Raw genomic sequence first — 21,379 nt, 5'->3', positions numbered from 1 at the left:
GAGGGTTGATGTGATGTGAAGAAAGACGGGCTACGATTTGCGCAACACCGTCGAAGAATGCTGCCGCCATGGTTACGATCTGAGGCTGAGGAGAGTAGATTTGATGTGAAGAAGGATGGGTAGAGGAGAGTAAATTTAATGTGAAGAAGGATGGGCAGAGGAGACTAGATGTGATGTGAAGAAGGATGGGTAGAGGAGAGTAAATTTGATGTGAAGAAGGATGAGACGAGAAGGGTTGAAGTGATGTGAAGAAAGACGGGCTACGATCTGCGCAACACCGTCGAAGAATGCTGCACCGTCGAAGAATGCTGCCGCCATGGCTACGATCTGAGGCTGAGGAGAGTATATTTGATGTGAAGAAGGATGGGCAGAGGAGAGTAGATGTGTTGTGAGGACGGATGGGCAGAGGAGAGTGGATGTGATGTGAAGAAGGATGGGCGGAGGAGAGTTGAAGTGATGTGAAGACGGATGGGCGGAGGAGAGTGGATGTGATGTGAAGACGGATGGGCAGAGGAGAGTGGATGTGATGTGAAGAATGGACAGAGGAGAGTTGAAGTGATGTGAAGAAGGATCGGCGGAGTGGCTCGATGGGCGGGTTGGCTCGATGGGTAGGGTGGCTCGATAGGGTAACCTGCCGATCTCACTCCCATACTGCCACAGCTGGTCGCAGTGGTAGAGTCCGTCATTTACAAACAAGCAAATGCATGAAATAAACAGTGATAAGACTCATAAGCTGCCAGCTATGCTGCCGGCGTATAAAGAACAAGAAATTACGAGATGCTACCATCTTTTGGCAGGGTTTTCCTCAGACACGTAAGGCCCCCTTCAGTTGAATATCAATGAATAGCTTCGTGTAGAGCTATTCAATACAGATCTACCTGAAGAAACATTCTATTGCCATTGATTCTTAATATGGCTATTCACTATATCGCACTCGTACCGAATGAGGGCTCATGATGACAAGCCCTAGTATCGAATGATGGCTGATGACTATGAGCTCTCGTATCGAATTCGGATTCAAGCGTAGGCAGACGGAAGTCATCGTGGTGAAATTACTCAGGACAGGAATAATGGCATTTTTGTTCGATGTTTGTGAAATGATGACGTGTAGCCGTGGTAGACAATAGACTGATGTCGTATGAGGACTAACGGCTTTACGAGAGTCGGGTGTGTGGGATGATGGTGGATGGATACGGCGATGGAAGAATCCGATAAAGGGTAAAAGCAATACTAGAAATAGAGGGCAGAGCCGTAGAAGATGGTGAATTGATTAATCTGTGTTTTCCTTCTGCTGCTGGCCGAGGGCGACTGCTAACGAAAGATCATTCAATGCTTTACACGTAGCCTCGGGAATGTATTGAACAGATGACGCCTGTTTCTCGGAGCAGATGGTCGACGTCCCTGGGGCCGTACTTGCACAGAACATGCCCTCGACAGAGAGAAACTTGAAGATGGCTAGATCATCACACAAATGTGAATGTGCCGTGGAAGGATGCTTTCTATCTTTGTATGCTGTTTGTTTATTCTCTGGAGTATGCTGTTTCTTCTTTCCTCTAGCCGTTATTGCAGCTACGTAACAACTCATTTATTCATCCAGCAGACGATTAAATGAAAATGAGCATGCAGTGCTGGTTTCGGCCTCAACTAGAGGTCCCTACTTTCTCCATTTCCCCTCCCACGTACTACCTCCTTCTTCTTCTTCTCCTCCTTCTCCTTCTCCATCTCCAAGATCAGAAACAACCGTACCAACGACTCATCACTCCCACCACATTGTAGTCTACTAGAGAGCGATTTCCATCTTCCTACTTCACACCATTCCTACGCAGAAACGCAGAAGCAAGTGAAGCAGAGTTGAGTGACTAACTTGCTGTACTCCCCCATCCCCCTCTCCCTTTCCCTCTCCCTCCCCAAATTCGACAACTCTGACCCTCCGTTTGTGCCTGCGAAGGTTCTTTTCATTACCACAGCAGACTCCCTCATCTTTTCACCTTGTACCGTCCCTGCAACCTAACCCTCGGCATCACTCCCTGCCAACAACCCGCCGAGTTCATCATCCCACTTCCTTCCATACCGCTTCCATAAACCCGATTACCGAGATGGCCTCTTCATCCTCTTCCTCGTCGTCCTCCCCGTCGAACCCCGTCGACGCCTCCCTCTCCACGGGATGGACGTACATTCCTGCCTACAAGCAGCAGGTCACCACCCACCGCCTGCCGAACGGCGACAGGGAGATCCACGTCCACTTCCCCAGCGGCACGAAGGTTATTCGCGTCGAGAATATCAAGTGTAAGTACACCATTACTCGTCCGGTGCCCAATCTTCAAAGATAATAGCCCGCTGATTGCAAGTATCATATCCACAGCCAAGCCCGTGCCGGCGGCGAAGCCCGCGCCGGCCCCGGCGGAAGAAGACGACGACTGGACCGTGGTGCCGTCCGAGGTCGATACCCAATGCGTGGCTGGCAACGTGAAGGCGCAGTGTTTCAAGGGAGTCAAGTCTGTTATTGGTAGGGTGTTGGGTGGTCCCAAGTAGTTGACGGTGGGGGATTATGTGCTATGGTGATGGACGACGAATGAGGCTTGTTTTCGGGCGTTGAAAAGGGAGGGGGGGGGGTTTATTGCCTCGGTTTTAGGTGGCACTCGTTCTCCAAGTACTGAATGAGTTTGTTGTTGTTGTTACCAGTTGCGCACAGTCAGTGAACTGTCTTGACGGCTGGCTCCGTACTTTTAGACTGAGGGCCAGTCATGATACTATCCTTACTTTACTTGACTGTTCCTCTGGCAATTCTCGTGCTGTTCTTGCCCTCGTCCAGAATCCTCCTAAATCCACTTCCTCATGCTGACCGGAAAGATAAGGGTGTACCTACGATGAGTGAGGCGAATTCTTACCCCTCAAGACGGCGGAAGCTGGGCGGCCTTGGTGCCGTTCTGAGATCCTGCCGGTACATGAGCACCTTAAACTTGAAGGTGCAGGCCTTTCACTTTCATCACGGACATCTCCCATCCCCGCGGAGTCAGATACGGCATATCGTGCTTTTCGTCATATATGCCGTTTTGTCCTTCCTTCCAGCCGTATCGAGTTGTAGATATCACTCCAGAATAAATATCACAGGGGACCTGTTTGTGTAAGCTCAACTTTCTTGGCTTGCGACTAAGGCGTCGAGCTTTGATGTTACGTGTTTGTAAAGAGGGAGAAACCACTGAGGGTACTGCACACCGTTCTCCTGAAGGCTGGAGAATCATCTTCGAAATTAATGGTTCTGTGATGCTTGACTGCTCCGCACATATGTCTGGGGGAGCAAGGACGTGACTGCAGCTACCCTCATTCAAGATGTTGATAGTTATTGAGTCGGTAGCTGGAGTAAAGCGGGACATGAGGTAAAAGCACTCGCGCAGTCCTTCAAAAGCTCGCACCCGATTGTACCACCTCCCATGGACGATCACAGAAGCTAACCCCCACCGGTAGCTTGACCTACTCACTAGTACCCAAGCAGAGGTAGCCAGAATGTCGACTGTTGTCCAGTTTCAACTTTCTGCAGCACGAGGTATCATTCGAATTCCGCACTCGGAGCCGCGGAGCGTGGGTTAAAAGTTTTCCCGTGCGTGCGCAAAACTTTAATTAAGACCATGTCGATCTCAGATTCTCGCTTCAATACCGGCGGGTATGCAGTAGGTACTAGGTGGTGGTTATGTAGGGAAGTGTGTCCGCATCCCCGTCGAGCCGGTTATCTATCGCCATCGGAATTCGGCCGCGGCAATACCGCGGGAACCCCGTGGGAACAGGATCGGCTGCAACCATGATACCTAGTAGGTACTAGGAGAGCATAACTAGCGCATGATCGCTCACGGGCGAATGCAAAATGATGAAACAAAAAAATCAGAAATGTCACGTAGTGATGTAGGTAGTACGCAAACCCCCGGATGAGTAGGAGCTGGGAGCTGAGAGGTTTCTTGCTTTATCATATGTAGATGTTGACCGTTGACGTAGCGCCAGGACTGGTGCTTGATAACCGGTACATACCTCAGCACAAGGTCACCTTTTCGATTGATAGAGAATATAGTATACCCGAGGTTCATTCGTGCTGCGCACTTCCCTTCTCTGTCGATAGGTTACGTGGGCCTTGGGAAGCGAACTTCCACAATAAGTAGGTAGGGAGTTGAAATATCCGCTGCTCGGTGCCACTGGTGAACGTGAGTGGGTATCTATCATCTACGGTATATTGTCCACGAGTGATATCGATTCCTTCAACCTGTCGGGGCCAGCCGTCTCGGCCTCTGGTGGGAACAGGAAACGTATGGTGTACTTAAAACTATCATGACCAGACCCGTCGAACACCGAATGCCGCAACAAAAGCAGAAGAGGAAGGAAAAAAAAAGCTGTTGCAATGATTGCGTCTATCCATCCCTATCTCTACCGTTACATCCATGCATCAACTATTGCCGACATCATAATACGCTCGATTCCTCTCTTTATCCAACTTCGCCGCGTCCCTCTCTCCACACCTATCACTCGTGACGGTGAAGTCTCTCGAGACCTGTATGCCGCCTGCCCTCGCCGCCGCCGCTTCATTCTTACACAGCTCTTCCTGGGAATCGTGCAGGCCGATCTCGGTGTCGATTCCGATCTCTTTCGTGGGCGCGCGCAGCCGGCTGTGGTGCGTGAGCTCGTACCCGCTGAGCTTCTGGGCTCCACCGGTGCTCTCGTTCCGAGTACTGCCCCAGAAGACTTTCCACCCTAGACCGTGCACCCAGAGCGCTTTGTAGGACGGGATGTTCGCCGCTACGATCATCGTCTCGAGCTCGGCAGCAGACATGATCACCATTTTGCCCAGGAGGTAGGCAAAGTCTAGGTCGGCGGCGAATTGGTGGAGGCTAGGTCCCGGAGTTAGTATTGATGCTGACCGGAAAGGAGGAACGATCGGGAGAAAGAGAGAGAGAGGGCGCGGGGGGGCATACACGATGAGTCGGAGACAAGACACGATCAGGGAGATGCCGCCGACGCTCATTATCGACATCACCGCAACCCGCCGTCTGAGGCTAGTCTGGAGTTTGAACAGTGTTGGCAAAGGCAAGATGAAGATGACGACGTCGGTTGCGATGTTCTGCACCATTCTGTCAGCACCCTCTGTGCGAAGCCGAGAAAAGCTCGAAGGGTTCCTACCAGCGACGCCGGAAAAAAGTTCAAGAACAATGGCGGCAAGCACTTCGCCTTGACGGTCGGAGCCCAGAACCCTTTCAAAGGTATGCACTGCAAACAGTACACCAGCCAGATCACGACCGTGCAGACGGTATTGAGTGCCATGGTACCATACACGGCTCTGCGGAATGTCTGGAGTGGTGAGAGGCGCAGGTAGAACGCTAGGATGCACATCTTGATGATGAATTGCATAAATGCATAATAGAATTGTTCGGCGAGGAGGACCTTGGGGAGAACGGCGAGACTTCCGGGGTCCGTTTCCATCAGCACACTGTTATGTCTGATCACGAAGGTTAGTTGAATGGATCCCCGTTGACCGCGAAGAGCAGACTTACAATCCCGCCCCATAATGCAAGAAGAGCATGAGGATAGCATGTTGCCCAGAATGAAAGACCTATCCCCCTTTCATCAGCCACTATCGTCGCCACCCATAGCACAGATAGACCCACGAGAATACTTGTCATCAACCAATCGTCCAGACCAAATAGCCTTACCACGACCGCCCTGGAGTATATCCTCAGGATAATCGAAATGGTACCAATGACGAACAGGAGTATGGATACGGCGTACGCGGTCGTCACCAGAGAGCGGGAGAGTCCATGGCCGTAGTCCTGGGGTGCCGGTCCTTGAGTTGAGTTTGGTGGTGGTGACGGCCGACTGTCCATTTTCGATTGATGTAGCCTACGACTACTATCGCCGCTGTTTGTCGTCCCCAGCCTTGTGCGCCAACTGCGCCTTCCGTCGAGACGTTTCGATTATTCGTGTGGATTGGAGTCCCTGCCGCAGTGCACGATATGGTATCACTCGTGTGTGTGTGTATATAGCCGTCCGGATAGCCCAAGCGCAGGCACCGATTCAGAGATTACGTAGTATATGTAACAGGCCGGTTCGTGAACGTTATTTGTCGGAAAACGAGCATAAGTGAGCGTCGAACTGGGGGTGAGTAGTATGTACTAGTCGTAGCAGCAGCAATGTACAATACGTACAGCCTTTCGGGGGTCTTGCTGATCAAATAAGTTCCTGAGCAGAGTGCGGGGTACTCTAAGGAGAGATAACCCGCAAGCGAACGCGTCGGTGGGTATGGGTAAAAGTTCAGCTCTTGGTCGCGATATGTAGGGGGTATGTACTTGATGCGTTCGAACCTCGCCCCCGGCTGAAGGTTCGAGTGCCGCCCTGGCGGATCATTGGTACCTATATCCTGAGCGTTTAATCCCATTACATGCGCATTCAAGTGGTAGATACGGACTAGTCGGCCATGGGGTCCGCTTTCTCAAACACCTGCAGGGAGGGAAGGATTGGGGGGTGGGGAGGGTGGGGAGGATGGGTTCTAACTATGAGTATGGGGAATATGAAGATTCGGTTCCCCAGAGATCCGATCCACTGGAGATCAAGTTCGCGGGAAAGCCGCCGGCTATAAAACAGCTTCGTAGTGTCTTGCGGTGGCAGTGATCCAGGTAGGTAACTCAGTAGGCCTGTAGGACTTGCGCTATTCCTGAAGGATTGAGGGATTGTGTACGTATATGTAGGATAAAGGTCGTGAATGGTCCATGTGGGCGTCCTCGCCGTGCATAACTTCAGGCGAGCCGTGCAACACACCGCGAAAATCATCCATCATTCGCAGAAGGAGAGATGTCAGCCTGCACAATGGGTCCCGCTTGGATTGACTGCTCACACGACGGCCCGGCGTCGCCGTTCCTTCTGCCTACACACCTACGATACCTACCGAGTACAACTACCGGCCAGGGCGAAGAGGTAAAACGACTGGATGAACCGCACCCTGAGGCAACTCTGGCGCTCATATCTCTTGCCGGGAACCGGCATTCCCACTCTTCGTCCTGCAGTGGTTCCGTGAGTCCTACATACACGCTTTCTTTAGGGCTGACCTTATATCTCGAACACCAGCTACGGTACCTAGGTGGATGAGCCAAAAGAAGCCCACGATTAATCCGGCGCTGACATACCGGTATCTAGGTGCTCTAGGGTATCCACTGGAACACCGGGGGGTCAATAGGGTTGCGAAGGATTGGATCTCTACAATATATGCCATAGAAGGCTGCGTGCCGTCCGGTACATACGTCCACCGGTACGGGTGGAATTCTAGTGCATTGCAAGTCTTGCTCGAGAGCAATGTGCGATTCTCGAGGCCGACTGGATCCTTTGTTCTTGATCATCACCGGTGTCCACATCCCGACATCGCTGGCTGGCTCACCCGAGCTAAGAAAGATACTGTGCCTAAATGCACCACCCAGGGGCTGACGTACTCTACTATATTACTCGTTTGCAACCACAGAGGAGGGCACCTGTGGTACATTTTCGGGAGGTGTATGTATACTGACTTCTGTTACTAGTAGTTGCCTGGTTTTTCATCCAGGCTCTCCCTAAGAAGGGACTCGACGCACGAAACAGTCTGACCGATTCCGGGACTAACTGGTACTAGGTATCTACTAGTAGCAAGGAGAAGGAGAAGAAGGGTTATATAGTGGTATTAAAGGTACAGGACGGATCTTGCCGTCGGTGGATCTGGTTATGCCTGACTAATAGCTAATCCTCAGATCTTTTCAGATTGGACGGACTGCTCAGCAATAGGTAGTTCTCAACCACCAGCGGATGAGACTGCAGTCCGACCCGGTGCCGGCTTTATACATATCTCTATCCGCTACTGCCGCGAACGAAGCCACACACATTCCAGAAGAATTCCCCTACGTACCTACCTTGGCCGCTGTCGAATTAGACGAGAGCTTGAGCGGCTTCGGAGTCGCCGGCTGTAGGATCACTCTCATCATAGATCTGAATAGATATACCTGTGTATGTACGTGCACAGTGCACTTAATCCCAAGCAGAAAGGTAACATGAGTGCAGAATTATAGTTACCCCTGATATGTTCCACGTTTCTTTCCTTTCTTTTCCCACGTGGATGCAATGTAAACAGTGACATCGCTAATTACGCACTTTGCATGCATGGCCAAGCAGCTTAGGCTTGAAGATGTGATTGGACCCGATGGCACAAACTGTCAGTTACATACCCTTCACTTACATACAATTCCGGGCGGTCGTGCCTAAGTACATTATGTACATACAAATCGTCGGATATTGCCACGGTTATCAATAATCAACTTACCATCCAGCCCACCGTCGAAGAACCAGTATGTACGGTACCTGTCGGTGGTGCCGAAGAATCGTCTGAGTCCTGGCCGGGTACATAGGGCGCCAGCTTCTAGCCGAGCGCGGGGAGTACGATCCTCTGTCGGCTGATGACCCTGAGAGGTGGGCGTGTCATATCCTTCAGCTTCGTTATTGGGCCTAACCAGCGGCGAACCCCGTTCAGGATGATCCAGAGCTTCCTCGTTGGATGAGGAATTCGGAGAAACCCTTCACGAAGTGACAAAGAATTGCCCTGGTTTCGCTAAATTACCGCGGCGCCGCTGTACCCAGCATTTGGAGTATTTGGCGATCCGCTGTGTCGCTAGATACTTACATAGGTGGGGTCTGTAGAAGCTGTAGGTATCATTGCTAACAGACCTGCAAAACAATCTTTCACCTGGCCAATGTACTATTCTACAGATACCAAGTACTTCCTGCTCGAGTGATTAGGAGTCTTCGTCTTCACCACGGAGGCGCACAAAATCCTGCTGGTTCATGAAATCGGCTATAGAGTGTTAGTATTCCACGTGTCCGATAGACAACCAGCGGAAACGGCAAGTGTGGGGAATAGATGAAATTTGTGGAGTGAACTCCTCCACACACCGTCCAACCAATCTAAGACCGGGTACGTCTGAGCTCCCCGGCTTCTGGCGCATGCATCGAACTCTCGGATCTCCCTCCGGGCATCTGGCTCTTCAGTGTCCACTGTACATCTAGGAACTGATAGTGACGCAGCCATTTGACGGATGTACTCTATTGTAGGTGCTCTGCGAGACGATAGCTGATACCTACTGGCTCTGCAGAGCGGACGTACCAACTTCGAGTACCCAAGTCGTCTATAGCAAGCCATATCTTCCCCCGTTCCGCCCTCCGTGCCACCAGTCCGCCTTCCGAATCCTTCAGCACTGACCTCACGATGAGTGCCCTGCCAGAGTGCACCAATACCATGTATCGCTCGGTTGGAGCAGCAGCGCTGGCCGTGAGTTCCAACTTCTCGATTATCCCGTACGGGCACGATTTGCGCCTCAAGCAGATCGCCGGCGGATATATTCCGTATGTCGGGGGTCTACCTATATATTCTATCTGCTTCACCGCCAATGCATCGCGGATACGGGATGCAAAACGCTCGTAGATAGCGGCTGCCGTCTTTAAGGCCCACCTGCCACCTGGTGACCAGTACCTATCCTGGTTCATCGGGTGCTTTTGCACCGGAATTTGGAAGTATGGTGACTCCGTCAGGACAGGTGAGTGAAAAGATCCCCACAGATCTCCATCCTCCCACCGGAAACACATCTGACATGTTCCGCAGGCGGCAGGCCCCCGAGAGATCTCGGTCGTCCGTCCCTCCGCAATCCAAGAAATCTACGTCTTCCTGCAGCTGGAGGCTATTCGGTCCAGTTCCCATGGCTACCCAGCTGCCGAGACTGTTGAAGGATGTCCCTGGGGCAGCTGCGAAGGCGCTCCAGCCTTCAAGGATTTACTCTATGGAATGGTGCTGGGACAAACCGGTCGAGAAGAAGAAGGTTAACTTCGCGGGGGCTTCCTGGTATGTAGGTAGGTAGTGCTAATGGTCCCCAGGATGAATCTCAAACTCGACTCGAAGCCGGCCGGCCGATGTCATGATCTGGATGGATTAGATCCTGGCTGACTCCGGGTTGATCCCCAAGTGGAGCACTTCACTTCCTGGAGTACCTCCGCGCGCCGTGAGCGAAGATTCTCGATTCCCGACTCATCATTACATCCCCGGAAGATGCGTCTCCCAAGCTCTCTCCTCCGCCGCCACGCCGTTCTCCGTTCTCACTGACCGACACCACGTGCCGCCGGCACCCTCACAAACGCCTTCTACTTCCTCACTGCCAACCTAGCAGTAGCAATGCTTGTACAAAAAGCTCTACAGTATCCTCGACGCCTACATACCGACTTTCCCGGCGTACCCGCATGTACTACCTAGGTACCTAGTACAGACCACTCCTCCTCCAAGCCATCACTCGTTCCGTTATCGGTGTATAAACACACCCGTGCTGCGGGGAGAAAAAAATTGGAATCCCGAAAATTAAAGCCATCCTGTGGTCATGGCTGGAGGCCTGTCCGGCGGAAGCCCAAGTCCAAGTCGCGGAGCGCCTACCTATCACTACGTGCTTGAACTGGCATGGCCGGACACGGCCGAGTACTGAATGATATGATATGATATGATGAAGCAGAAGAAAAAATTCACAAGCCTTACGATATTTGTGTACATACCATTAAAGTTCTGGTGAAGCTTATTAGGTATTCAGACTCATGGCTGAGTATATAGTAGGTACTGAGAACTGCCAAACACTCTGCTTGAAGTTCGAACACCCCAAGGTTTTCCGGAAACTGAAACTGAACAGTAGGTAGGAGGTAGGTATTCGGTGTCCCGGCCCTGGCGAGGGAACTGAATTTGGCTCTATGTACCTAGACCGGAACCGAAAACTGAGGCCATCCATACGGGCCCTACCTAGGTAGTTCTCGGGTTTATACTACCTACCTAGGCCCTAGGTAGTAAAAGAGAGAGATCTTCCTGTTTTATTTCGCATCCAGCCTATCTAGACTATGGCGAACCGTCACACTCCTTTCCTGCCCACTCTGGCGAGCCGGGAGTTAGGACCCAGTTGCCAGCCAGCACGATGTGGCGCCGCTTCCTACCAAACAAATAACAAATGAAATCGCACCAAGAAATATCACCGCCCATCCTCATCTCCTGCTTCCTCGTACCGGCCGCAGACGCAGTATCCTGCTGGACACTCTTGCTCTGCCCCCGATCCGATGCTTGCCTCCTCCTCATCCTCCTCCTCCAGGTCTGGTGGAGCTTTTCTCCCCCACATCCGTCGTTCCCAGAAACTCTAGTATCGCCTCGCTGCACCGCTCGTCGGCGAACAGCTCCGCTATTGATCACCTCTATTTCCTTCTCTCCGTCTCCTTCCCGACATTCGCCCACAAGGCTTTCTGTTGACCTCTCCACCGTGAACAGTTTTTGAATAGGTGCTCCCGGGACTGCTTGGTAGGCCTATTGCACCATCAGCAATGGTCATCACCCCGCTTCTTAATCCACTTCAGGTACGTCGCCACGATGGCGTGCCCTGTCTTCAGCTGGTAGAAGCGGGCGGCACTACCTAGGTAGACCCTAGTACTCGAGTGAAGCTATGCACCTGCACTGGCACGAGTGATATCCAATGTCCATGACGCCAACCAAGACAGATACCGACCATGCTATGCCATGTCCGAAGTTCCATCCTCCCTCCTCCATCTACATATCATGCGCTACCAAATTGAACCTGCCCATGTACCTACTATACTCTAACAACCAAGAGTGTTGCAATGTAATGCCGTAGAGGTCACGGCAAGAACTTACCTACCTACCTAGTTTAACCACCAGACCAGCGGAAGTCTCAAATCCGACGACAGCTAACTACGCCGCATCTATGATCTCACCAACTTTTAGAATCACATCTTAACCTAGGTAATGCCATGACTGAATCTTCCATAATCTTCACTTCTATGATAGCAGAAGTTATGCATAGAGCGAAGGAATGGAGTAATAGGTACCCACCCGTACTTTAATCAATTAGTTAGCCTTCCTTCACCGGGCGGAAGCTAGAGTATATGCTACGACATAGATGGCACACATCACATCACATCACATCACATCACGATTCACAGTTCACGGTTCAGTGTATGACACAAACCAGCCCTCGCAGCGTCAATTAACAATTAACTACCCCCGAGCGAGCGCCCCCTTCTATTACCAAAAGGACGGTATGAAAAACCCCTCGTAAGAAACGTTTCCAATCCATCCGTCGACGCGCGCAAGCAATGATTAACGTAACGACCCAGGGGGGGCCTCAGGCATTCCAAAACCCCCGTCTAATAAAGCAAAGCCAAAACACCCACCCACCAAGCACACGACTCAAAAACATTTAGCACTTCAGGCTGAACTTGAGGGGCTGGTTGCTGAGAGCAACACCAAAGTTCTGCTCGATGGTACCAGACTTGTTGGGCTCATCGAAGCCGGAGAACCAGAGCCACGGGATGTTGGTGGTCTGGAGGTAGCAAGCGGCGGCCTTCCAGTAGGCGGCAGCGTTCTGGACGGAAGCGACGGCATTGCCGAAGTTGTCGCCCTTGGTGGGGTGGCCGGTCTCGCCGATGACGAAGGGCTTGTTAATTCCGACGGCGTTGCGGGTGTTGGTAATGGCATCCTTGAACTTTCCGAGCGACTCGCCGATGGTGGCGCCCTGCCAGTACGGGAAGCCGTTCATGAGAACAACATCGCAGGCCTTGATCACGGCGGCGTTGGCGCCATCAACCCACATCGTCCAGGTATCGGCAGTACCGACGGGGGTGTTGGGGGACTTGTACGCGGTCTGGACCATTCCCTTGACGTCTAGAATCCATCGTCAGTAGAGCACTCTCGCATGGCAAAGAGGATCATAAGACTAACCGTAGATCTGCTCGGCCAGTCTCCAAGGCTGAACGTCCTTGCGGTACAAACTCTCGGAGCCGACGTTGATTCCGGCAAGCCACTTAGCCGTGTCGGGGTGCGCCTTCAGGGCTCTCTCAAGAGCAGCCTTCTCGGCATTGAACTTGTCCTCGGGAGTGTTCCAAACACCTTTACATCCCGTCAGCAAAGAACTTCTCCACCGGGATGGGAGACCGATAACGCACCAACCCAGATCTTGACACCAGCAGCCTTAGCAGCCGGCACGGCCATCTCAAGGGCGTTGCAGTCGTTGGTGGAGAACAGCTTGACGGTGTTGAAGGTTCCCTTGCCACCGGTGCTCCAGGACTTGATCTTCTTAAATTCTTGAGTCCATGCCGCGGTGGTCTTGCAGCTACCGCTCTTATGCGTGTGGCCCAAGTTGAACCCGGCGAAGTAGCTGGTTGTGGGGGCAGCCGATGCGGCGGCGGCGAAGGCCAAGAAGATGGCGGGGACGGAGAACTTCATGTTGTGGGATGTTTTTTGATATCAGAAGGTGGGTAATTTCTGTTCGACGGCGGACTAGAAAGCTGTGGGACTCCGGACAGATATAAAGAGTGGGTCTATCGGGACTCGAATAAAAAAGGACTGTGGATGGGATTATTGAGCGACTGTGGGTGACGGCGATTCGTCAATGTGGTGGTGGTAGTGATGATGGAGGTGAGGGAGAGGAAGGGGAGTCGTATAAGAAGAGGAACGGATGTAAGCGGAAGAGAAGAGAGGAGTGTGTGATATAAGGAGGCGGACTTTGAATGGTTGCACAGACCCAAGGGCCATAGAGTGGCCGCACCATGGAGGAATGCATGCCCTGGCAGATGCGGACTCCCCCTGCCGGACGTTTTGGCCCTGGCCGCGCGGGCGGCGGAGCTGAGCACGTCCCGAACGAGGCAAGCTGCATGCCAAGCATCCAAAAAAAGCCACCCCAAGCCAGGAACGAACAGTACACTGCGCTAAGTACTCCACATCACCGTTCGAAAGAGGAAATGGCCGAATCAAAGTCTCTGGGAACAATCCGGTGGCCGAACGAAGGCCTCGGGAAACACATTGGGGGTCACCCGGGGCCACAGCGTTGACGAGAACAGCAGAGTAAACACAGGGAATCCAAAATAGATCCCAGCTACGGTGATGCCACTCAGATCCAGAACTTAGAAGTGCTTCCGAGAGCATCCATGGAGCGCATGGTCGTCCCACAGCGTTGCCGCCAGCGAGAGAAAAGAGCGACATGATCAGAAATCAAGTTCTCGATGCTGGGCGGCACGTCAGATACATACCACGTAGTACCGTCAGTTCTGGTGTGTAACTTGCTGGCGGTCTGCCGCCAGACCACGACTGGTTGGGCGCCAGGCGTTGGCAGTCGAGAAGAAATTTGTCCGCAGATGAAACAAGGAGCCCTGCGGTTCGCTGCATGTGAATTCCAAGCCCACGCCCTATCCGTTGCTTGGCAGGCACACCGTCCTGGTTGATCTGCGGGCTTCGAGTCGCCGCCATCCGCCGCAGTCAAAGGAACCCCCTGGTTACGTAAGTTGGAGGAACAACCGGAACTGAACATGCGGAGTTCCATTCGGCGCGATCCAGCACTCGGACGGCCGCCAGCTTCCGAGAGAGAGGGAGGGAGCGCGGTCGATTATGTGGGCGGACGCACGGCGCATGTGACCGCACTACGGTACTTCTCACCAACGAAATGAGAGTCAAGGCGTCAAGCCCCCAGCGGCGTGCACAGTCCGGTGTAGGCAGGCTTCTTGGCGCCTGCATGGATATCGTGTGTTTCAGTGTCGATGGGGGGCGGCTGCAGCTGTGTGGCGGCAAACATTGCAACGAACCCGAGCAGGAAGCATAATCTCGATACCGGTAGTTAACTGGTTATCTGCCGTATTTGACATTGCCGATGCAACAGCCGAACATTCCGGAAAGCATCGCCCTGGAGACCGGGACCGGCGTGCGGCACGGGGGGCACGGAGGTAATCCGGTGAGCGTAGGCATCAGTCCGCACATACTCAGGCCCACTCAACGCCGAACGGGACCCCAACGCCGACACCCTGAAATATGGAACAACCGGGAATATATGGGCAGCTGCAGCCGGTGGAAGCGAGTTATCCGAAAGAGGACAATTGCATTGTCGACCGGGTGATTACTAAACCCGATTTCCAGGATCTCTAATGTTGGGGATCCCATCATCCCAAACAACAGGCATGATACCGTACTCTACATACCTGGGTGCGTCGGCAATTTTAAAGCCTCTCGATACATGCAGTATGTACAGTCACTCGTCGGTAGGCATTAGCTATCCTAGGTACCCCCTTCCAATCTTCATTGAAGTCTAGGTATGTAGAGTACCGACTGATACAAATTGGAGCTGCTTCCCAAGTATCCGAATCCCTCCCGGTGCGGGCCGTAACTCTAATCTCCGGACCCGGTTGAAACTTGACAGAGCCATCGCTCTCGGCATGACCATGACCCGGACTGGCATTGGTTCCGGTTAGTTATCGCCATCGGAGCCCAAATACCCAAGCGCTTTGTAGGCGGATTATCGAATTCGGACCGACCAGCCAACTATTGCGGTTGCTATATACCGTTGCCATCAATACGTACGACACCTCGAGAGTCCCACGGCATCGAGTCAATATTGTTGCGATCCTCGTTGAAAAGCCACCGTCATCACTCCTCCCAGATATTGCACATTTGTCAGATTGGTCATATGCGCCTCATTTGCGCCTCCTCGAGTGCGCCGCGAGTGCGCCGCGAGAATCCTGTTTATTCTCATACTTGTTTCTGCTTCTGCTTCTGCTTCTGCTCCTGCTTCTGTCTGGTACGTATGTCTATGTACCTACCTAGCTGGTCATCCGCTGTGTTTTGCAAATGAATAAAGCAACTGGATAATATCACACTCGTATTCTCAACAAATATTCACTTCAGTCCCACGCGTGACATCTTTGTAGAGTACATGAACATGAACATGGTCATCGCTCGTGTTGACCAGGCACGGGATATCACTCAGCCGGTATTCAGAATCGAGCTTGAACGGCGCGGGGAAAAGCAAACTACCAGCTATTCGAGAGCGAAGCAAAGCCCCGCATGCGCAGCCTCTTCCTTTTGCTGCTACGTACTCGAACGTCTATGTATTCATTATACTCAATGGCGAGTGATAGTCCATAAGCATATCTTAGCCTGCCTGCCTGCCTGCGGCTCCGCGTCCCAAGTTCCAACCACGCCAAACCGAACCTTCACGTCCTTCCACGTTCACGCCTGACCACGGTTCCGCACCCCACCGCACCCCACCGCACCCCACCACACCTCAGCACAGCACACCATGTCCACCCCACCTCCAAAAAAGGCGCGCCTCTCGTCCCCGTCTCCAGCGCCCCTCGCCTCCACTACCACCACTGCCTCGAGCACAACAGCAATCCCGCAATCCGCCGCCGAAATCGCCGTCGGAATCACCGAATATGTCAATCCCACCTTACCCGCGTGGTCGGGCGTGCTGAAGCAGCGATACTCCGATTTCCTCGTCAATGAGGTCGATCAGGCTGGGAGGGTGGTGCATCTTGTCAACACGAGGCCGCCGGCGCAGGCGGACCGTGGTGGCGAGGAGGGGAAGAATGCGAATATGAATAGGAAGAGGGAGACGACTAATGCTAAGCCTACCGCGGCGGCTGTGGCGGAGGTGGGGGAGAAGGTGGCTGTGGAGGTGCGTGCGATTGGGGTTTTTCTGGCGAAGAGATGCTGATGGGTGTGTAGAAGACGCCGGATACCGCGGCGGAACAGCTCGCTGCGTTCGTTCCTGCGGACACCGCAGCGGCGATCATCGAGCTGGCGCGATGTGCGCCGGGCAAGGCGGCCGACGTCACGACGCCGCCCATGGATAACAAGGACTCGCGGTCGGCATTCCACGCGTTGATCCGCACGCTGTTCAACAGCAAGCTTGTGACCGAGGCGACGAGCGACGATCCGCCGTGCATCTCCATCCAGCGAGGTAGTGTCCAGGCGCTCGAAAACGATCGGCGGCGCTCGCGTCGCGGCGGGAAGAACCACAAGAAGCCGGGGGGGTTCGAGGAGCTCGGCGGCGAGTATTGCCATTTCACCCTGTACAAGGAGAACCGCGATACGATGGAGGTGCTGAATCTCCTGGCGAGGCTGTTGAAGCTGAAGAGTGGCGGGAAGGCGTTTTCGTTTGCGGGGACGAAGGATCGGCGGGCTGTGACGGCGCAGAAATGTGCGGCGCATATGATCAGGGCGGATAGGTTGGCTGGCTTGAACAACGGTGGCGAACACGGCCTGCGAGGTGCGCGTCTGGGGGATTTTGAATACAAGCCGTACGGCCTATCTCTGGGCGACTTGAAAGGCAACGAATTCGTCATCACCCTCCGGCAGGCACAGAGCCTTGACGCCAGCGTCACGCTCGAAGCCGCCGTCAAGACCTGCGTCGACGCGGTCAAGCGCTCCGGCTTCGCGAACTACTACGGCCTGCAGCGCTTCGGCTCCTTCGACGTCACCACGTCCGACATCGGCGTGTACCTGCTGCGCGGGGACTGGCGCGGGGCCGTGGACAAGATCCTAAGCTACAACGCCTTACTCTGCGACCAGCCTGTGGAGAACGAAAACAAATTCTCGCGCGACGACCGGGAGCGCGCGGAAGCCTGCAAGATCTACCACGACACGTACGATTTCTCGCGGGCCTCGTCGACCATGCCGCGCAAATTCGTCGCCGAGTCGGCAATCCTCCGGTACTTCGCGGAGCGCGGCATGCCCGGCGACGGCAAGGGCAAGGGCCTCGACTACCTCGGCGCCATGCAGGCGATCCCCCGCTCGCTGAGAATCATGTACGCGCACGCGTACCAGAGCTTCGTGTGGAATCACGTTACGTCGGCGAGGCTGCGGATGTCGCGCACCGCTGTACTGCCCGGCGACCTCGTCCTCGCCGAACAGAAGAAACCTGCACCTGTCGAGGAGGTCGATCAGGACGGCGAGGTGGTTATCGCGCCCGTTGACTCGGCTGACGTCGGCGGCGATGGGATCCAGCGCGCGAGAGCGCTCTCTGCTGAGGAGGCCGCGAGTGGGAGGTTCGCTATTACCGATGTCGTTCTTCCCTCGCCCGGCTGGGATATCGAGTACCCCGCCAATCCGGAGTTGATGGCGGTGTACAAGGAGATTATGGCGGCGGAGCAGCTCGATCCTAGAGATATGCGAAGGAGCGTGAGGGACTACTCGCTCACGGGTAGTTATAGGAAGATCATGAGTAACTTTATCGATGATGAGATTAGCTACGAGGTCAGGAGGTGTAAGCTCGGTGAGCAGGTTGTCAGCACCGATCTGGAGATTATTGAGAGTAAGAAAAAGGCGGGGAAGCAGGCCACGGAGGAGGCTGGAGAGAAGAGGAAACGTGAGGGAGAGGATGAGAAGATGGAGGATGTACAGACGACGGAGACGGAGGAGCAGGAGGAGGAGATGGTGGTTGTCATAAGGATGAGGTTGGGAACGAGTTGCTATGCGACTATGGCGCTCAGGGAGGTGATGAAGGGTGGGGTTGTGGCCTTTAAGCCTGAGTTTGGGCGGTAGAGGGCGTATCATATAGACTGCCGATGATCTACTGGAATGAAATGCGATATGTAGGATCGGTTTGGATTCTCTCCAACCAAGTTTGACAAGCAACTGGTAGCAGTCCAGACATCAATGTGACCACCATGTACAACCAAAGCCATCGATCCATTCATCTACCTCCCCTCCACCGGCGGCGGCCCATCCGCAAAGAAATCACCACTCCGACCGCCCCTCTTCTCGATCACCCTAACACCTCCAACAACAATCCTCTTATCGACCGCCTTACACATATCAACCACGGCAAGCGCAGCGCCCATGACAGCCGTAAGCGCCTCCATCTCGACACCCGTCTTCCCCTCACACGTAACCGTCGCCCTAATCTGCAGTACCCCATTCCCATCACCCTCCCCGCCCCCCAGTCCCTCCCTCTCCCCCACCACTTCTTTCACATCCACCTCCACCGACGAGATGGGAATGGGATGACACAGCACGACGATGTCAGCACACTTCTTTGCGGCCATAATCCCCGAGATGCGTGCGAGCGCGAGGACATCGCCCTTCTTGTTGCTGTTGCTGCGGATCAGCTCGAGTGCTGTGGGGTTGCTGAACGTCACTGTCCCTACGGCTACTGCCGTGCGCGTGCTCACCGCCTTGGTGTGGATCGGTACCATGTGTGCGGCGCCGGTGGGGGTGAGGTGTGGGAGTGCGGAGGGGGCGGGTGAAGGCTTGGTCGAGGGCTTGGTCGAGTACTGGCGCATGCTGAGGGAGGGGGTGAGGCTGTGGGGGAGGAGGTGTAGAGGGATGCGGAGGGAGGGGGTGCGGTGGGGGTTGGTGTGGCTACTGCCACTGCCACTGCCAGTGTGGTACATATGTTTATCTACATGTCCCGAGCGAGTCCATCACGTTAACCAACACACATTCCCATTCATCATCGTACACATACACATACACAACGAACCCCTTGAACAAGCACCCAATGCACGCCTGAATAGAAGCAAAAGCAAACGAACCAAGCAAGCAAGCGCGCAAACAAGAAGGACCGAGAAGACTACCCACCAATCAAAATCATGGGCCTATTCTCGCCCCTGGCGATCTCCTCAGCGGGTTTATGTCCCTCCTCCTTCCTGCCGACCGCACCGCCAATAGCCTGTAGCAGCATCCTCTCCATCGCGTCCCTATCCCTCCCCGCGCCCACCGCCTCGTCCGTAGCCCTGTACTGCCGGATGATGTCGCGGAGCGACACCTCCTCGTTCCCGAAGAGACACGCCTTGATGTTACCGTCGCAGGTGATGCGCAGGCGGTTGCAGCTGCCGCAGAAGTTCTCGGTCATGCTGGTGATGAAGCCAATTTTGCCGGCGAAGCCGGGGACGTGGTAGGTTTTTGCCGTGTCGTTCGGGCGCTGCTGGGGAAGGACGGTGAATGTGGGGTATTTGGCCCGGATGGTCGAGAGCATGTCCGCGAATGGGAACATCTTTTTGGTGGCCCATTTGTTGCCCTACATATTTTTCGGTCAGCATGGGATGTGGGATAGGCACCGGGGGCGGGGCGGGGCGGGGCGGGGCGGGGCGGGGCAGACGGACATCGAACGGCATGTACTCAATGAACCTGACCTCGAGCTCTTTGCCCCTCGTCATCTCGACAAAATCCACAATCTCGTCCTCATTCACGCCCCTCATGACAACAACATTGATCTTCAACGTCCTGGTCCCCTCTCCGCCGACCGCTCCAAACCCCATCCTGCCAGTGTGCTCGACTACTCCCAACACCCTCTCCAACCCCTTCCGCCTGGTCATAAACTCAAACTTCGCTGGCACTAGCGTGTCCAGACTCAAATTCAACGCCGTCAACCCAGCATCCACCATGCGCTGCAACTTCCTCTCGGAGAGGGCCACGCCATTACTCGTCATGGCGATTTCCCTGAGGCCCAGCTCCCTCAGACCGCCCAGGGCCTCGACCAGCTCGACGACATCGCGGCGAACCGTCGGTTCGCCACCCGTGAGCCGGATCTTGGTCACGCCCTGCAAGACGAATATACGCGCTATCTCGAGGATCTCGGGCGTGCTGAGCAGGTGCGCGGCGGGCGAGAGCGCCACCCCCTCCTCTGGCATGCAGTAGAGGCACCGCAGGTTGCAGCGCTCCGTGATGCTGATGCGGAGATAGTTGTGTTGCCGCGAGAAGCGGTCCGTCAGGAAGGCGGAGAACGGCTTGGCTGTTCGCAGGGCGGTGAGGCGGGGTGTGGCGGGCGGTGCCGATGGCGACGGCGACGGCGGGGGGACGGCATCTGGGCGTGCGATTGAGACGGCGGCGGCGGAGGAGGAGGAGGAGTGGGCGCGATTCGGGGAAAGCAGACGCAGTCGTGGTGCTGGCGGCGGTCGGTGGCGCCGGAGGAGAAGGCTGCGAGCGTGGGGGACTCTGAGTGACATGGCGGGGAAAGATCTCGAAGTAGGTGGTTGCAGCAGCAGTAGAGAAGCGAACCCTTCGGATTGCCCCCCGATGCTTCTAAATACCTACTGATATGCACCCCTACCTAAGTAACATGACTGATCAATAATCGCCGGCCGATCGGACACAGCATGTTTGCCTTTGCTCATGGTATTATTTCTTGAGACGTTGCGCCGACTCCGTTATCGCTGCTCCGCTCTAGCTACTCGGGCTTTGCCGACACTGGACAGGCGCAGGCAACTTCCGCGGAGGTTGTTGCGAGCGGCCGCTACTGTGGCGCCCCGCTGGTACCCGAGAGTGGACGAGCCACGCCGAAGGATCCACGTTACGCCCCGCAACACTGTCCGCGATGACAGGGCTGTCCGCACTCGCCTAAAAGATGGCCGCCGCTCCCCGCACAGAAGCCGGGGCGCGGGACTGCTCACCGGTACTGGTTCTGCCAAAATCGAAGTGTTTGAATCTTTCCCACCCGTGTCACGTCGGAACTACTTTACTGACCGCCCTGATACTCTAGATAAGTCTGCTGGGTACCAAATACTCGAGATGTAGTTATCCTACCAACGTCTGTCT

The 21,379-nt window shown here is 54.4% G+C and overlaps 7 protein-coding genes across 7 annotated transcripts; 1 reads left to right on the top strand and 6 right to left on the bottom strand.

The window, feature by feature from the left end:
• Positions 1-4,223: 4,223 nt before the first annotated feature.
• Positions 4,224-5,959, bottom strand: BZA05DRAFT_187187 (uncharacterized protein). The gene is made up of 5 exons (XM_051479365.1): positions 5,646-5,959; positions 5,532-5,590; positions 5,161-5,476; positions 4,956-5,101; positions 4,224-4,871 (listed from the first exon to the last, which is right to left on the bottom strand). The coding sequence occupies exons 1-5, from the start codon at positions 5,859-5,861 to the stop codon at positions 4,430-4,432; spliced, it is 1,179 nt and encodes a 392-aa protein (XP_051335389.1). The 5' UTR covers positions 5,862-5,959; the 3' UTR covers positions 4,224-4,429.
• A 1,785-nt stretch (positions 5,960-7,744) lies between these two features.
• BZA05DRAFT_422266 (uncharacterized protein) lies at positions 7,745-9,076 on the bottom strand (the record flags this gene model as incomplete). Its single annotated transcript, XM_051485782.1, has 8 exons — positions 7,745-7,768; positions 7,908-7,997; positions 8,146-8,204; positions 8,235-8,252; positions 8,315-8,565; positions 8,672-8,682; positions 8,817-8,842; positions 8,941-9,076. 8 exons carry the CDS (start codon positions 9,074-9,076, stop codon positions 7,745-7,747), a joined length of 615 nt encoding a protein of 204 aa, XP_051335388.1.
• A 2,958-nt stretch (positions 9,077-12,034) lies between these two features.
• Positions 12,035-13,599, bottom strand: BZA05DRAFT_411352 (glycoside hydrolase superfamily). Its single transcript, XM_051484985.1, has 3 exons — positions 13,021-13,599; positions 12,797-12,964; positions 12,035-12,739 (listed from the first exon to the last, which is right to left on the bottom strand). Exons 1-3 carry the CDS (start codon positions 13,298-13,300, stop codon positions 12,276-12,278), a joined length of 912 nt encoding a protein of 303 aa, XP_051335387.1. The 5' UTR covers positions 13,301-13,599; the 3' UTR covers positions 12,035-12,275.
• A 683-nt stretch (positions 13,600-14,282) lies between these two features.
• Positions 14,283-14,773, bottom strand: BZA05DRAFT_411350 (uncharacterized protein). The gene has a single exon (XM_051484984.1). The coding sequence runs from the start codon at positions 14,582-14,584 to the stop codon at positions 14,330-14,332; it is 255 nt and encodes an 84-aa protein (XP_051335386.1). The 5' UTR covers positions 14,585-14,773; the 3' UTR covers positions 14,283-14,329.
• Positions 14,774-16,101: 1,328 nt separating this feature from the next.
• On the top strand, positions 16,102-18,454 carry BZA05DRAFT_379543 (pseudouridine synthase). The gene is made up of 3 exons (XM_051481887.1): positions 16,102-16,511; positions 16,640-18,155; positions 18,219-18,454. The coding sequence occupies exons 1-3, from the start codon at positions 16,140-16,142 to the stop codon at positions 18,383-18,385; spliced, it is 2,055 nt and encodes a 684-aa protein (XP_051335385.1). The 5' UTR covers positions 16,102-16,139; the 3' UTR covers positions 18,386-18,454.
• An 86-nt stretch (positions 18,455-18,540) lies between these two features.
• Positions 18,541-19,125, bottom strand: BZA05DRAFT_448876 (molybdenum cofactor biosynthesis protein C; the record flags this gene model as incomplete). Its single annotated transcript, XM_051487297.1, has 1 exon — positions 18,541-19,125. The coding sequence occupies one exon, from the start codon at positions 19,123-19,125 to the stop codon at positions 18,541-18,543; it is 585 nt and encodes a 194-aa protein (XP_051335384.1).
• Positions 19,126-19,415: 290 nt separating this feature from the next.
• BZA05DRAFT_315831 (uncharacterized protein) lies at positions 19,416-20,646 on the bottom strand (the record flags this gene model as incomplete). The annotated part of the gene is made up of 2 exons (XM_051480376.1): positions 19,416-19,862; positions 19,948-20,646. Coding segments are annotated over 2 exons (1,146 nt in total), but the record flags the coding sequence as incomplete, so codon positions are not given.
• Positions 20,647-21,379: the final 733 nt, after the last annotated feature.

This window comes from Tricharina praecox (genome assembly GCF_024521635.1).
Source record: "Tricharina praecox strain CBS 144465 chromosome Unknown BZA05scaffold_35, whole genome shotgun sequence".
NCBI classification, from domain to species: domain Eukaryota; kingdom Fungi; phylum Ascomycota; class Pezizomycetes; order Pezizales; family Pyronemataceae; genus Tricharina; species Tricharina praecox.
The sequence above is the reverse complement of the archived record's forward strand: the minus strand, read 5'-3'. Positions and strand labels throughout refer to the sequence as shown.

Excerpts from the sequence above, each read along its gene's own strand:
- BZA05DRAFT_187187 (XM_051479365.1), bottom strand. The coding sequence starts at position 5,861 with ATGGACAGTCGGCCGTCACCACCACCAAACTCAACTCAAGGACCGGCA. Across the intron at positions 5,477-5,531 it reads TTGCATTATGGGGCGGGATT|ACATAACAGTGTGCTGATGG; the intron begins GTAAGTCTGCTC and ends CTTCGTGATCAG. Across the intron at positions 4,872-4,955 it reads TCTTGTCTCCGACTCATCGT|CCTCCACCAATTCGCCGCCG; the intron begins GTATGCCCCCCC and ends TCCGGGACCTAG.
- BZA05DRAFT_411352 (XM_051484985.1), bottom strand. The coding sequence starts at position 13,300 with ATGAAGTTCTCCGTCCCCGCCATCTTCTTGGCCTTCGCCGCCGCCGCA. Across the intron at positions 12,965-13,020 it reads TGGTGTCAAGATCTGGGTTG|GTGTTTGGAACACTCCCGAG; the intron begins GTGCGTTATCGG and ends CGGGATGTAAAG. Across the intron at positions 12,740-12,796 it reads ACTGGCCGAGCAGATCTACG|ACGTCAAGGGAATGGTCCAG; the intron begins GTTAGTCTTATG and ends GATGGATTCTAG.
- BZA05DRAFT_411350 (XM_051484984.1), bottom strand. The coding sequence starts at position 14,584 with ATGCAGGCGCCAAGAAGCCTGCCTACACCGGACTGTGCACGCCGCTGG.
- BZA05DRAFT_379543 (XM_051481887.1), top strand. The coding sequence starts at position 16,140 with ATGTCCACCCCACCTCCAAAAAAGGCGCGCCTCTCGTCCCCGTCTCCA. Across the intron at positions 16,512-16,639 it reads AGGTGGGGGAGAAGGTGGCT|CTGGCGCGATGTGCGCCGGG; the intron begins GTGGAGGTGCGT and ends GCGATCATCGAG. Across the intron at positions 18,156-18,218 it reads CGATCTGGAGATTATTGAGA|AGGATGAGAAGATGGAGGAT; the intron begins GTAAGAAAAAGG and ends AACGTGAGGGAG.